Source organism: Solanum lycopersicum, chromosome 2 (assembly GCF_036512215.1).
Source record: "Solanum lycopersicum chromosome 2, SLM_r2.1".
In the NCBI taxonomy this organism is placed as follows: domain Eukaryota; kingdom Viridiplantae; phylum Streptophyta; class Magnoliopsida; order Solanales; family Solanaceae; genus Solanum; species Solanum lycopersicum.
In genome coordinates this window covers 65,648,862-65,661,120 of record NC_090801.1, presented here as the reverse complement: position 1 = coordinate 65,661,120, position 12,259 = coordinate 65,648,862, and the positions used below count along the sequence as shown (strand labels likewise).

The following is a 12,259-nucleotide window of genomic DNA, read 5'->3' as shown; positions in this document are numbered from 1 at the left end:
TGCTATCGTCTATCGAGTACATAGCTCAAACAAATGAATGAATTGGGTCAAACTTATGAAAACCAAAAAAATAAAATTGTACCAGTTATAAGTTTCATCTGCTAGGCTTCACTCTAGATTTTCATGTAAGATGGCACAGGCATGGCTTAGGTCAATTTTGGGACAAGAGATTTTTCAACTATTATTACAACTCATACAAACTTGAGGAAATAGACACCGGTGATATAAGTTACGAGCCTAGTGTTACTTTGAGCAAACTTGCGCGCACATTGACTATTTCATCGAGTACAATTTACGAGGATGAGAAGAAATTGAAACACACAATAACAATTACAAAATTATGCAGAATCATAAATATTGATTTTAGAAAATTGGGTACAACTATCTAATAGCTGAATGCTCTTACAAAAACAAAAAAAAACTCAGTAATTTTTCCCAGTTCAAAAAAAAAAAAAGGAATAAGAATGAACATTTACCACAAATTGATTTAAGCAATAGAGACTTTAGCACCAGCTTCTTCGAGCTGTTTCTTAGCATCTTCAGCCTCATCCTTGGAAACACCCTCCTTAAATTTCTTAGGCAATCCTTCAATCAATTCCTTAGCCTCTTTCAATGCCAAACTTGTTAAAGCCCTAACAGCCTTAATGGTAGCAATTCTAGCATTACTCGGCACTTCATCGATGACTACGTCAAATTCCGTCTTCTCTTCAACCACAGCTGGAGCATCTGCGGCTGCGCCACCAGGGGCAGCGACAACGGCAGCAGGAGCGAAGGATGCGGCTGAAACACCAAGCTTATCCTGAAGGTACTCAACCAGTTTCTGGGCGTCAGCTAGGGTTAAAGTGGAGATTTCATCCCCGAGCTGGACTACCTTCTCCGGTGCTTCGACGGCGGCGAGAGGGCGGACAAAAGTGGCTCGGCGGTGGTGGAGTTTGGAAGTGCGAATGGGGAGTTGTAGGGTTTTGGTGGGGAAAGAAATTGAAGCGTGTGTGGAGGGGGAAATGTGAGAAGGTGAACAAAGGGCAATAGTGGATAATGTGGAAGCCATTGTAGCAGAGCAAAAGAGAAATTGAGGAGAGGAAATGAAAGAGGGAGCAAGAAAAAATAGGATAAGAGGAATGAATATTGTGTTGATAAGGTTATATATAGGGTCTCATTTTTTTATTTTTTATTTTAATCCATTATTATTGAAATTTTATTGGAGAAAAAAGAAATTTAGTGAGGGCCTGATTCACTTATTTTTAACGAGCTAAATTAAACTAAAATGATTAAAAAAAAATAAGTCAAACTAAACACCAATTCAAACAGGCTCTTCGTAGGTTTTTACTTTTTAGAGATATAAACTAAGCTAAACTAAAATAATTTAATATTTATAATAAACACTAATATTACTATTTCGCTGTAGTAATAATTTCTTTAAAAAATCCAACCTTGGGAAACTCCACAAGAATGTGAATTTGAGAGATTTTCTCTCTCTTATTTACCTGTTTTAAAAAAAATTAATAGTATATATATTACATCCTCCATTTTAAAAATATGATATAGTTTGATATGGAATAGAATTTAAGAAAAAAAAAAGATTTTATTAATTTTGTGTCTAAATTAAAGTTATGTAAATGTATCAAAGTGTCCTTTAATCTTGTGTTCTTAAACATGACATGTGAAAAGTTAAAGTTAAATTATTGTCAAAGAAGGAAAGGGGTAATTCTTTTTTAAACAAACTAAAAAAGAAATATGGACATTCTTTTTTAAACGGAGAAAGTAATCACTAAGGCTCTCCGTTGAATATTATTTGATTTACGAAAAAGGCTTAACAATACCTTTAAACTATTTGAAATAGCTCATATATATTCTTAAACTATATTTCGATTCAAAACTATCCTTTTGATTATACTATTGAATCAAAAATACCCTTCTTATTAACTGAAACTGATAAATACCGACATGCACGTAAGCACAATAATTTCATTCATTTCCATATAGACGAATACTCCTGATCCCAAATTTTTCCCCTCATTACTCAATTTCCATTTGAAGCCGCCATTTCACCCACCCCTTTCCCCCTCATTTCTCTAATTCCCTTATAAATGATTTAATCCATCTCCCTAATTTTCCACTCATTGCAGTAACATTGTCTTAGTTTTAGCTTATTTCTGTTTACATGTTCAATTTCATGGCTTAGTGGATTGAGTAATGGCAAGTGTTTGTTTTTCAAACTATAGTGAATAATGTTACTGGATAATTCATTTACATTGATGTAACTGTCTAGAATAGTTATAACTAACTATGTAGAGTGCAATTCATGAAAATTCCTCACAAAATTTCTCATATTTTTAAAATTTTCCTGAGAAGTAATAATCAAGTTTCCTAGAGTCAAGTAAGACATTAAATCTCTAGGTTTTACTTCTATTTTCAGTTGAAATTCTGTTATCATCTATCCATTTACAGTGTGAAAATACTGAAAACTAACTTCTTTTTCCATTACAGAGTTTACTTTCTAGTTAGGACTCTCCAACATAAATGATTTCAAATAAGTTTTAATCCATCTAAGGGAAATGGAGAAATGAGTGAAATTTTTGGGAAATGAATGAAATCGTTTCTAAGGGAAATGGAGAAATGAGGGGAAATGGGGGCGTGAAATTGGTTTCAAATGGAAATTGAGAAATGAGGGAAAAAAGTGGGATTAAGAATATTAGTCTATGTGGAATGAATGAAATTGTGGTATGTACGTGGCATGACATGTGACATTTAATATTTTCAGTTAACAAGAAGGATATTTTTGATCAATAGTATGATGGGAAGGATAATTTTAAATCGAAATATAATTTAAAAGTAAGTATAAACTATTTCAAAAATAATTTAAGATATTTTTGAGCTTTTTCTGTTGATTTATTAATTCCTCGGAGCCTCTAATTGGGTGGGTGGGGCTCATCTTTATGTAATGAGATGCTGGAAGAACGTTAACCTCACTAATTTACATATCTATGAAATTAAGAAGATTTAAATATATATTTTTCTTTCGATCCTAAGTACCAAATTAGATATATATATTTTTAGTGGTGTTCCAAAATATAAAAAAAAATAGCGGGGCATTCCGAGAATCGAACTCGGGACCTCTCGCACCCAAAGCGAGAATCATACCACTAGACCAAATGCCCTGCTTCGATATTCGTGTACTCATAGTTCTAGACTACTTTCTCCGTTCAGAATTATTTATTCGAAATTGTTTGTCATATTGTATTTATCGAAAATTAATTTGACTAATTTTTAAAGGTAAATAAGATCACAATTCGATAGTTTGAACCAAAAAATTAGATATTTTAAAACTATATTAAAAAATACTACAAATTATAATTTTTTGCATATTAATATGATCGCAAAATACATCTTAAATTGTTAGTCAAAATTTTTGTGGTTTGACTCTAAAAATAAAAATCATGACAAATAATACCGGACGGAGGGAGTACTATTTATATTTATCGTAAAACCTTAATGATTTCCTAATGAAAGGGGGCTGCAAAATCTTCTTGGAGCAAATGAGATATATTCCCATCCTTAAACTATCATCTTTACTAGAGAAAAAGAACTATCTTGCAGATAGTATTGTATTTATACCAAGTTCCAAATTGAAATGGTCAATTGGTCACAGGTTTAAGTGCTATTCACTTCAAACTAGAATTTTCCTTTTCAAGTATGAGATTTAGCATTCAAAATGCCTGCCTGACGTTGAAACAAAAAATGCATGAATTCACTACTTTCTTCACAGACATTTTGAAGCTGCCTTTTTCTCCTATTACAGCTACCAGTGTCATAAGCATTATGGACATGAGAGAGCATTCTGGGGATACTGATATATCCCCTAAAAGACAACACATATTTGTAAGCCATTTCAGGCTAAGTATTCCGAATTAAGTAAAAGCTAAAATAATACGACACAACTAGAATTGATGTGTAAAATGTTGTAGGGGAAATGCTTCTTCAACAATATAGTATGCAAAAGCATCAATTGATGCAGCCAAGCATGTACAAGACTGGAATCTGACAACAACAGCCTCTGATGGCTGTGCTTAACTACTCAATGTCAATGCGAAATCCATAGCCCTCAATTGCTGGTTTAAGCCCTGTGATCTTTGCACTATAGCAGAGTACAGAGAGGTCACATGGTTCAACAGTTGATTGCATTTCAGTTATCAGCTTATTTTTCATGACCAAAATGAGATAACCTAACTCATATTATACAGTGGAGTTGCATATTGTTGAGATTGATCAACATAAGAACCAATAATTTTTGGATCATAATTCAAGCATAGAGTGATCCCAATTAGTTATATCACTCACATTATTAACACTCAACAGAGGTGTGCGACAGTAGGCTCAAGCTAAGATTATGTCTGCTCGCCTGCCTGATTGTGAGACCAAGTCATCAAACAACAAACACACTAACAATTAAAACTGGAACAATCACAAATCATAAGCAAAGACGACTGAAAAAACTTGATTTGAGAAAATTGAGTACAAGTATATCTAACAACTGAATTCTCTTGCGAAAACACAACTAAGAACGAACATTTACCACAAATTTGTTTAAGCAATAGAAACTTTAGCACCAGCTTCTTCAAGTTGTTTCTTAGCATCTTCAGCCTCATCCTTGGAAACACCCTCCTTAAATTTCTTAGGCAATCCTTCAATCAATTCCTTAGCCTCTTTCAATGCCAAACTTGTTAAAGCCCTAACAGCCTTAATGGTCGCAATTCTAGCATTACTCGGCACTTCATCGATGACTACATCAAATTCCGTCTTCTCCTCAACCACAGCTGGAGCATCTGCGGCTGCGCCACCAGGGGAAGCGACGACGGCAGCGGGAGCGAAGGATGCGGCTGAAACTCCAAGCTTATCCTGAAGGTACTCGACGAGTTTCTGGGCATCAGCGAGGGTTAAGTTGGAGATTTCATCTCCGAGCTGGACTACCTTCTCCGGTGCTTCGACGGCGGCGAGAGGGCGGACGAGAGTTGCCCGGCGGTGGTACAGTTTGGGAGTGCGAATGGGAAGTTCTAGGGTTTTGGTGGGGAAGGAAATTGAAGCGTGCGTGGAGCTTGCGGTTGCTGGAGAAATAGGAGAGGGAGAACGAAGGGTAATTGTGGATAATGTGGAAGCCATTGTAGCTGAGCTAAAGAGAAATTGGGAGAGTGAAAGAGGGAGATACAAAAATTAGGATAAGGGGATTGAAAAATTGTGTTGATAAGGTCAATATGTAGTTCCCTGTTTTTTTTTTTTGAAAAATCGTATAAAATAGCAAATTAATAACCTAAATTAAATATAATAGTTAAGGTTTGATTTAATTGTGCTCCATAGCAAAATTATTTAAAATTTGCCAGCGTCTCTCTCCTAGGAATCTCGCTCGCCACTCTCCATTCTCGCTTTATACACAGAAGTGTATAATTCTGTTTCTGTTTTGTATAAAGCGAGAGAAAATTGTATATATACACATGCAAAAATGTATATCTTCGTGTTATACACTTAATTATACAATTTACAAACATTTTACTTCAAAAATTGCTGAGACCAACGAATTATACAATTGCAGTGAAATACAATTTGTATAAAGCGAGAAAAATATATATAATTTTAATTCGATTCAACTATATGCAAAGCAAATTATACAATTGCAGCGAAATAGGCCAGCGAATTATACACTTGTATATGTATAGCGAATTATACGCTAATAATAATACTATTTTAGATTATATAAACCTTACTAATACTGATTTTAAAACTGCAATTACTATAAAAAAGAGCGGGGCATTCCGAGAATCGAACTCGGGACCTCTCGCACCCAAAGCGAGAATCATACCACTAGACCAAATGCCCTGCTTTGAAATTCATGTGCTCTCATGAGTTAATTATAGGATAATAATAAATATATCATTTAATTTACTTGTAGTAGACATGTACGCACTTCAACTTTAGGTATGCATATATTGACACTCAAACTTATATAAATTTATATTGAGCCTAGTGACGTGGCAGTTATTTAAAGTGTAACTAACTTATGTAGAATTACTTCGATAGATAGTAACAGCAATGAGCGAGGAAAGAATGTTTGAGCCTTCGGTTAGAGTTAGCAGTGTATATATATATATATAGCCTTGTATCAATTTCTGTGTAATTTTGTATGATTCTGTGGAATAAGATTCTCCCTATTTTTCTTCCTTCTGTAAATTGCTTTCTTCACCATTTTAGTTCATGCTACCTTTAGCTCAGCCCTAAATCGATGGCATAGATTCATGGTGGCTGCATTTCACAACTTAAACAAATAGACACATGTGTTTTGTGTATATAATACACACAAAACATGAATTGTCACGTAGAACATCATATTAGACATATATGTATAGTTGTTCAACTGATACAACTCTAAATTGCAACCAAAGTTGAAAATCATACATATCTGTTAAAATCAAGTTAATTGACACATTTATGTATTATGTCTAAATTAAAATGGTGACACGTCTGTTTCTCTTCTAACTTGAATGTACCATTTTGGAGTCGTTTAATTGATAGGTTGAGACTAATAATCTGAGATATTAAGCTCCAATTTTTCAAGAGTATCCACCAATAGCATTGATTTTCTTCCTTGTCATTTTAAGGTTCCTCCAATTAATATCTACTGTCAAAACATAAGCAATTTGAACATAAAGAGAGCATGCTGAGGGATTGAGGATAATGTGTATTGATATATACTGTAAAGACAGAATACATGTTTGTAAAATTGAAGCCATTTACAGGCCAAGTATTTCAAATTCTCTAAGCTAAAATCATACAACACAGCAGGAATCGACGTGTAAAAATCTTCCGTGGGGAACAAGACATTTACCACCTTCTACGCCTCCTACCATACCAGTATGCAAAGGCAGCAATTGAAGCAGCCAAAATGACTCCAGCTGTTGCATGCCAAACATGTAAAGGTTTCTCTGTTACAAAAGTGGAACCCGAACTACTGCTGACAACAACAGCCTCCGATGGCTCTGGTTTATCACTCAATGTCAATGCAAATCCTAAACCCTGCGTTTCGAGATCAGACAAGTCCTCAATTGCTGGTTTGAGCCTTGTGATCTTTGCAATAGCCTCATACTCCTCTTTGGTTCCACCCTCTAGAAAAGACCCAACGACGTGACCTTTGTTCACCCAATATGCACCAAAGCTATTCCCCAAGAAATCCCCAAAATGGACTACATCACCAGTACTGTCACCATAGAACTGCCAAGAGAGTGTGAAGACTCTGGAGTAGAAGAATGGCAAGTAGTCAAACTCTGTTGTTTTCTCTGGTTCCATGATTGCAGCAACTGCATGCCTTGCTGACTTCCTTGCAGAATCAACGTGTTCAAGTCTCCGCGTCTCACCGAAAATTTTGACAGGAAAAGTTGCAACATCCCCAACAGCATAGACTGAGCTGTTGCTTGACTGCATTTGGCCATTGACTTTTATCCCTCCTTTCTCAAGAGTAAGTTGCCCTTCAAAGAGGCTGGTATTTGGTCGAATTCCAATGCCTACGATGACCATGTCAGCAGGTAGCTTGGTTCCATCTCTCAAATTCACCGCAGTCATCTACATAAAAGGTCCCCGCATTCAAGCATCATGTCCATTATAACTTCAGTGATATATAAAATTGTGAAATGATGATTAATGTTAGTTCCAGCTTAACAAAGTGACTTGTTAAACGGAGTTCAAGAATATTCACTCTTTCAGTAAAAGTTAACCTTTTCTTATTCAAATAAAAAAGGATAACAAATAGAAGCTGTTTTCAGAAACTAATAAACTGAGTTTGCATTAACAAAGTACCTAGTGAAATTGAGGTTGGAAATGTTCAAGAAGAGGTAAATGAAAAAGCAGTTCAAACAAACACGTCTGCGAACAGCTTTCAAAGAAAACACCACCAAAGTGAAGCAAGCAACAGGCTTTACCTTATCATTGGAGTCGAAATCAAATGATGTCAAGACCGTGCCTTTCACAAACTTAACTCCTTTTGACCGGTAAAATTCTTCGTAGAAACTTGCAATTTTAGGAGTAAATAGGCGGGCCACTAACAACAAAAGAAAAGGGAAGAAAATTAAATGCTTTATAAAATCATTAGAAAAAACAACAGTTTGTTTACTGATGAACTTAAGATAGAACAGCAATGGTTGCACATTTATGGTTTATATCTGTAAGTAACTCTTGGACTTTGGGTTTTGAGAATTAAGAAACAAATCAGTTTTTCTCATACATAAGCTTTCAATCGATGATTTCATATTTTGAGGAAATATGAGGGCAGAAGTCCCACATTCTGATCAATTTTCATATCTTTATAGCATTTGTTGATTACTGAGATCACTGTTTTCTGTACTAATAGCATGGTTTGGAGAGTAAGGCATGTACTAGATTTCAGATTGTGGTTTGTATTTTCTGGATAAAACGCAACTACTAAAGTTATACTAATACATAATTCTCTAGAGAGGAGAAAACACAGTTCTTACTTCTGATATATTACAAGCAATCTAAAGAAACTCGAGTAAGAAACAGAAAAGAAAGTTCTCCAACTTCACAAAAGAATATAATTTACAAGCAACCTAAAGAAACTCGAGTTAAAAAAAGAAACGAAAGCTTTCCATCTTCACAAAAGAATACTTACTACAGTGTGCTTCTGGAAAGACCATGGTGACATTTATTTTGCCGATCACCAAAGAAGCAGCACATTCCATTCCTATGTAGCCACCACCAATTACAACAGCATTGCCACCACCGCTAGATTGCATCACATTAACCAGCCTGTTTGCATCAGCCAAATCCCGTAAATAACATACACTCTCAGCATCTGAGCCACTCACTCCAAACTCTTCAAGCTTCAAAGCCTAACAAAACATGCCAACCAAAAGTCAGAGACTTCATAAAATTCAATTTCATTGTTCACTAGGGAGCTTGGTCTTTGAGATTGAACTTAGTCCACACCAAATAAAGCTTTTGGCATGAACCCTCAGAGCGCACTAATTAATTTAACTCTGTTTCAAAATTCTAGTACTGAACTAAATGAACTCTACTCATCTGAATGTCCATGAATCCTAACATCTATGCTAACAAGCTTGACACCTAGTTTCTGCAGGATACATATCAAAATGATTGTATGGGCAATTTTTATGCTACTAATTCTTAACATTATTTTCACGGTCCCTATGGAGAGGAACCAAGAAATAAAACAGATATAAACAAACTATAAAAATCACCTGCACAATAGTGTGAAGAAGCTAAGGTATTGTGAAACAACAGAATTTTCATTTTCTTTCCTAGCTGGTACAGCAGAATTGTATTTCAGTATCCACTGACTTCTCTGGGAAATCACTTAAAGGAAGTATCTAGACCTTATTAACGGAGACAGATCCAGGAGGGCTGCACCTATAAGGTTCTCAAGAACCAAGCAACATACCCACTGTAATCCCACAAGTGGGGTCTGGGGAGGGTAGGTTATACGCATACTTTACCCCTACCTCGTAAAGATAAAGAGGCAGGGGTAAGATTTGCATACACTCTACCCTCTCAAGACCCCACTTATAAAATTACATTGCTAAGAACCTTTAGGGTAGAACGCACAAGGGTTCTTAGCATTGAACTCATTATATTTTTGAAGTTACGGGTTCACATCTACAATTTGTTGCAAATAACTTTATGTTCTACATCAAAAGTACTGGATCCGAACCCAGTAACTTGAAGTTGCATTTGCCCCTGCTTATTCATTCCATCAGAAGAGGACACTACTCTAATGTCTTGATGCATAAAAAATGCAACAAAATATGGTGCTACAGCAGAAGAGCCCGAAGATAAATTAGATACCCGAGCACCAGTTGCCACTATGAGAATCTTGTAGGTTATGGTTTCACCGGTTGCGGTCAACAATGTCTTCCTTCTCACATCAGCTGATTTTACACGAGTTCCAAGGACCAGCTCAATGCCTAAAGGCAATAGAACAATCAATGACTAATCAATATCCTTGGAAAGATATTAAATACCTCATTCTTTTGCACTAAAAAGTAACCAAAAAAAAAAAGAAATAGCTCAACATAATAACATATTCTGATCACTGATGCCATATACCAGCAGCATTTTTTCGTTGCCGTTCCCAGCTAGTGCATTCCATGAAAAGAGATCAATTCCAAAACCTTATGATGACTATGGCTATTGAAGCTTCATTTTACGTGATTTAAAAACCAGTATTGCTGCAGCTAATTACAGCCCAAGAAAAGCATGGATCTCAGTCTCAAAATCTTTTCCCCTGATTCTAATCTTTCAAAATGTTGGCTAAACATGAAACGTAAGAAGATATTAAATATCAGGAAATAGTTCATGGTCTTCCTATATAACAAGGTTTCTAGTACATCAAGCAAAGATGACCTTCTGAATGAAAAGGTTAATCCTTTTTCTTCTTTTATGAAACAACTATCCTCTCAATAGGTAGTCATACAAAAGGTGAGACAAACATCAAACTTGACCCTGAAGACATCCATATGTGATGAATTAAACTAATTGGAACAGTCCAGTTAAGCTCTTAATTTGTAATCCTTCAGACATTTTTTAAATGAGGTGTATGGGCATGTCGTCAAGTATATGTGATTACTTCTGGATTTTTTAATTCCTTAAGCAAATGCCAACAACAAAATGATGCTGCAACATCAACTACAATAGAATAACACATAGTGTGAAACCTCTATGCAAGTAATTCAATAACATTTATACGTTCAAGGCAGTCAGTAACTGCAATGCTCACTTTGGACAATTCTAAATATATCTATGACAACCATAAATAAAAATTGATCAATTACAATGACGCCTGCTAAAATATTTAAAGCCAATGGAAGCAAAAGATATTTAAAATTTACCGTTTTCCTTGTACCACTTCGGTGTCAACCTTTCCTCATTTGAACCAACACAACAATGAAAAGCAGGCAGACGTGCAGGATCTGCATAGAATAAAATCTCAAAAGGTTAAAAAATAATGAACAAAGGAGAGAAAAGAAGAAACAATTCATCCAGATAACTCTTGTTAAGTGACTGTAACTAGAGCCAGGGATTATTCCACCATTAATGCTTGTAGGATATTTCCCCAAAGTTACAGTGCACAATAAAACTTATCTTTAAATCTAAAGAAAGCATTAACATCCACTTGGAAGATGTCTAAGACAAAAATCTGAACAGGGGTGAGGTGACTGGGAGATACCTTCTGGTAGTAAATAACCCTTGCTTAATGCAGGTCGTTCATAAGGAGCAACCTGAAAAGAACAGCAGAAGTTTAGAAGATGAGGTAGGAAACTTCAGGAAGCTCAAACAAGAGAGAGCCATCATGTGTTACCCATCCATTGAATGATTGTCTCCATAAGGAAGCATCTGATGAATTTTGGTCTTCCTTTGTTAATGACATTAGTTTTAACTCAAGGAAGGTAAAAGATCAAGATAGATAAAAGAGGCAGATTACTCGAAGCTATGATCTTTATTATTTCTAATGACATTAAATTGGATCAGAGATAAATAAATTGATAAGTTTATGCATCTTTTTGCCTCCTAGAAAATGAATGAGGAGAGGGAGGAACAGGAAAAAGAAATAACCATTCCAGCAGCACTTCACAAGTAGGCGGTATGCACTAAAAACTCAATATCAGATCTACAGATTATTAGCATTTCTATCATGTGACAGTGTTATTGGAATCAGAACAGATTTTTGGGATTCATCCTACCAATTCAAGTATCACTACGTTCCTCCTAAAACTATGTAGAAGCTACAGTTTCAATGTGATTATAAATTAAACTTTATTCTAGACTCGAAAAGTCATCACAAAACCCCAAATTCAGCTCAGATAAGAAAAAACCTACTCAAATTGGATTACACGCATAAGAATTCACAAAATTGAACATTTACAACGTTTTATAATAAATAAGCAGCAACACACAGATAAAGAAAGAACAAGAAGAAGATAAAAACATCAAAAGAATGCTGAAACTGAGCTCGAAGAAGGAAAAAAAAAGTAAGGAATCAAGTAATACAAGAGAAGTAATATTTACAGGTTCTTCAGAGATGATGCATAGTTCGCCATGAGAGACACCTCGTTTAACAAATTCATGAGCTGCATAACCAGCAGCAACTCCTCCTCCCAATATTACATACACAAAGGCCCTACCCATTTCCACTTTCCCCAAAATTCTAAGGACCAAAAATCCCAAATTTAATATCTTATTCTTA

At 35.3% G+C, this 12,259-nt stretch overlaps 3 protein-coding genes and 2 non-coding genes across 5 annotated transcripts; all 5 read right to left on the bottom strand.

Annotated features, from left to right (window-relative positions):
- Positions 1–330: 330 nt before the first annotated feature.
- On the bottom strand, positions 331–1,150 carry LOC101252943 (large ribosomal subunit protein bL12c). Its single transcript, XM_004232255.5, has one exon. It carries the CDS (start codon positions 1,046–1,048, stop codon positions 488–490), a length of 561 nt encoding a protein of 186 aa, XP_004232303.1. The 5' UTR covers positions 1,049–1,150; the 3' UTR covers positions 331–487.
- A 1,936-nt stretch (positions 1,151–3,086) lies between these two features.
- Positions 3,087–3,158, bottom strand: TRNAP-UGG (transfer RNA proline (anticodon UGG)). The gene has a single exon. It is a non-coding gene; the product is annotated as a tRNA-Pro (tRNA).
- Positions 3,159–4,468: 1,310 nt separating this feature from the next.
- Positions 4,469–5,256, bottom strand: LOC101253247 (large ribosomal subunit protein bL12c). The gene has a single exon (XM_010317986.4). The coding sequence runs from the start codon at positions 5,155–5,157 to the stop codon at positions 4,585–4,587; it is 573 nt and encodes a 190-aa protein (XP_010316288.1). The 5' UTR covers positions 5,158–5,256; the 3' UTR covers positions 4,469–4,584.
- Positions 5,257–5,796: 540 nt separating this feature from the next.
- Positions 5,797–5,868, bottom strand: TRNAP-UGG (transfer RNA proline (anticodon UGG)). Its single transcript has one exon. It is a non-coding gene; the product is annotated as a tRNA-Pro (tRNA).
- An 838-nt stretch (positions 5,869–6,706) lies between these two features.
- On the bottom strand, positions 6,707–12,259 carry LOC101253550 (Monodehydroascorbate reductase (NADH)-like protein). Its single transcript, NM_001308356.1, has 7 exons — positions 12,082–12,259; positions 11,243–11,294; positions 10,905–10,985; positions 9,862–9,980; positions 8,669–8,888; positions 7,962–8,080; positions 6,707–7,605 (listed from the first exon to the last, which is right to left on the bottom strand). Exons 1-7 carry the CDS (start codon positions 12,199–12,201, stop codon positions 6,871–6,873), a joined length of 1,446 nt encoding a protein of 481 aa, NP_001295285.1. The 5' UTR covers positions 12,202–12,259; the 3' UTR covers positions 6,707–6,870.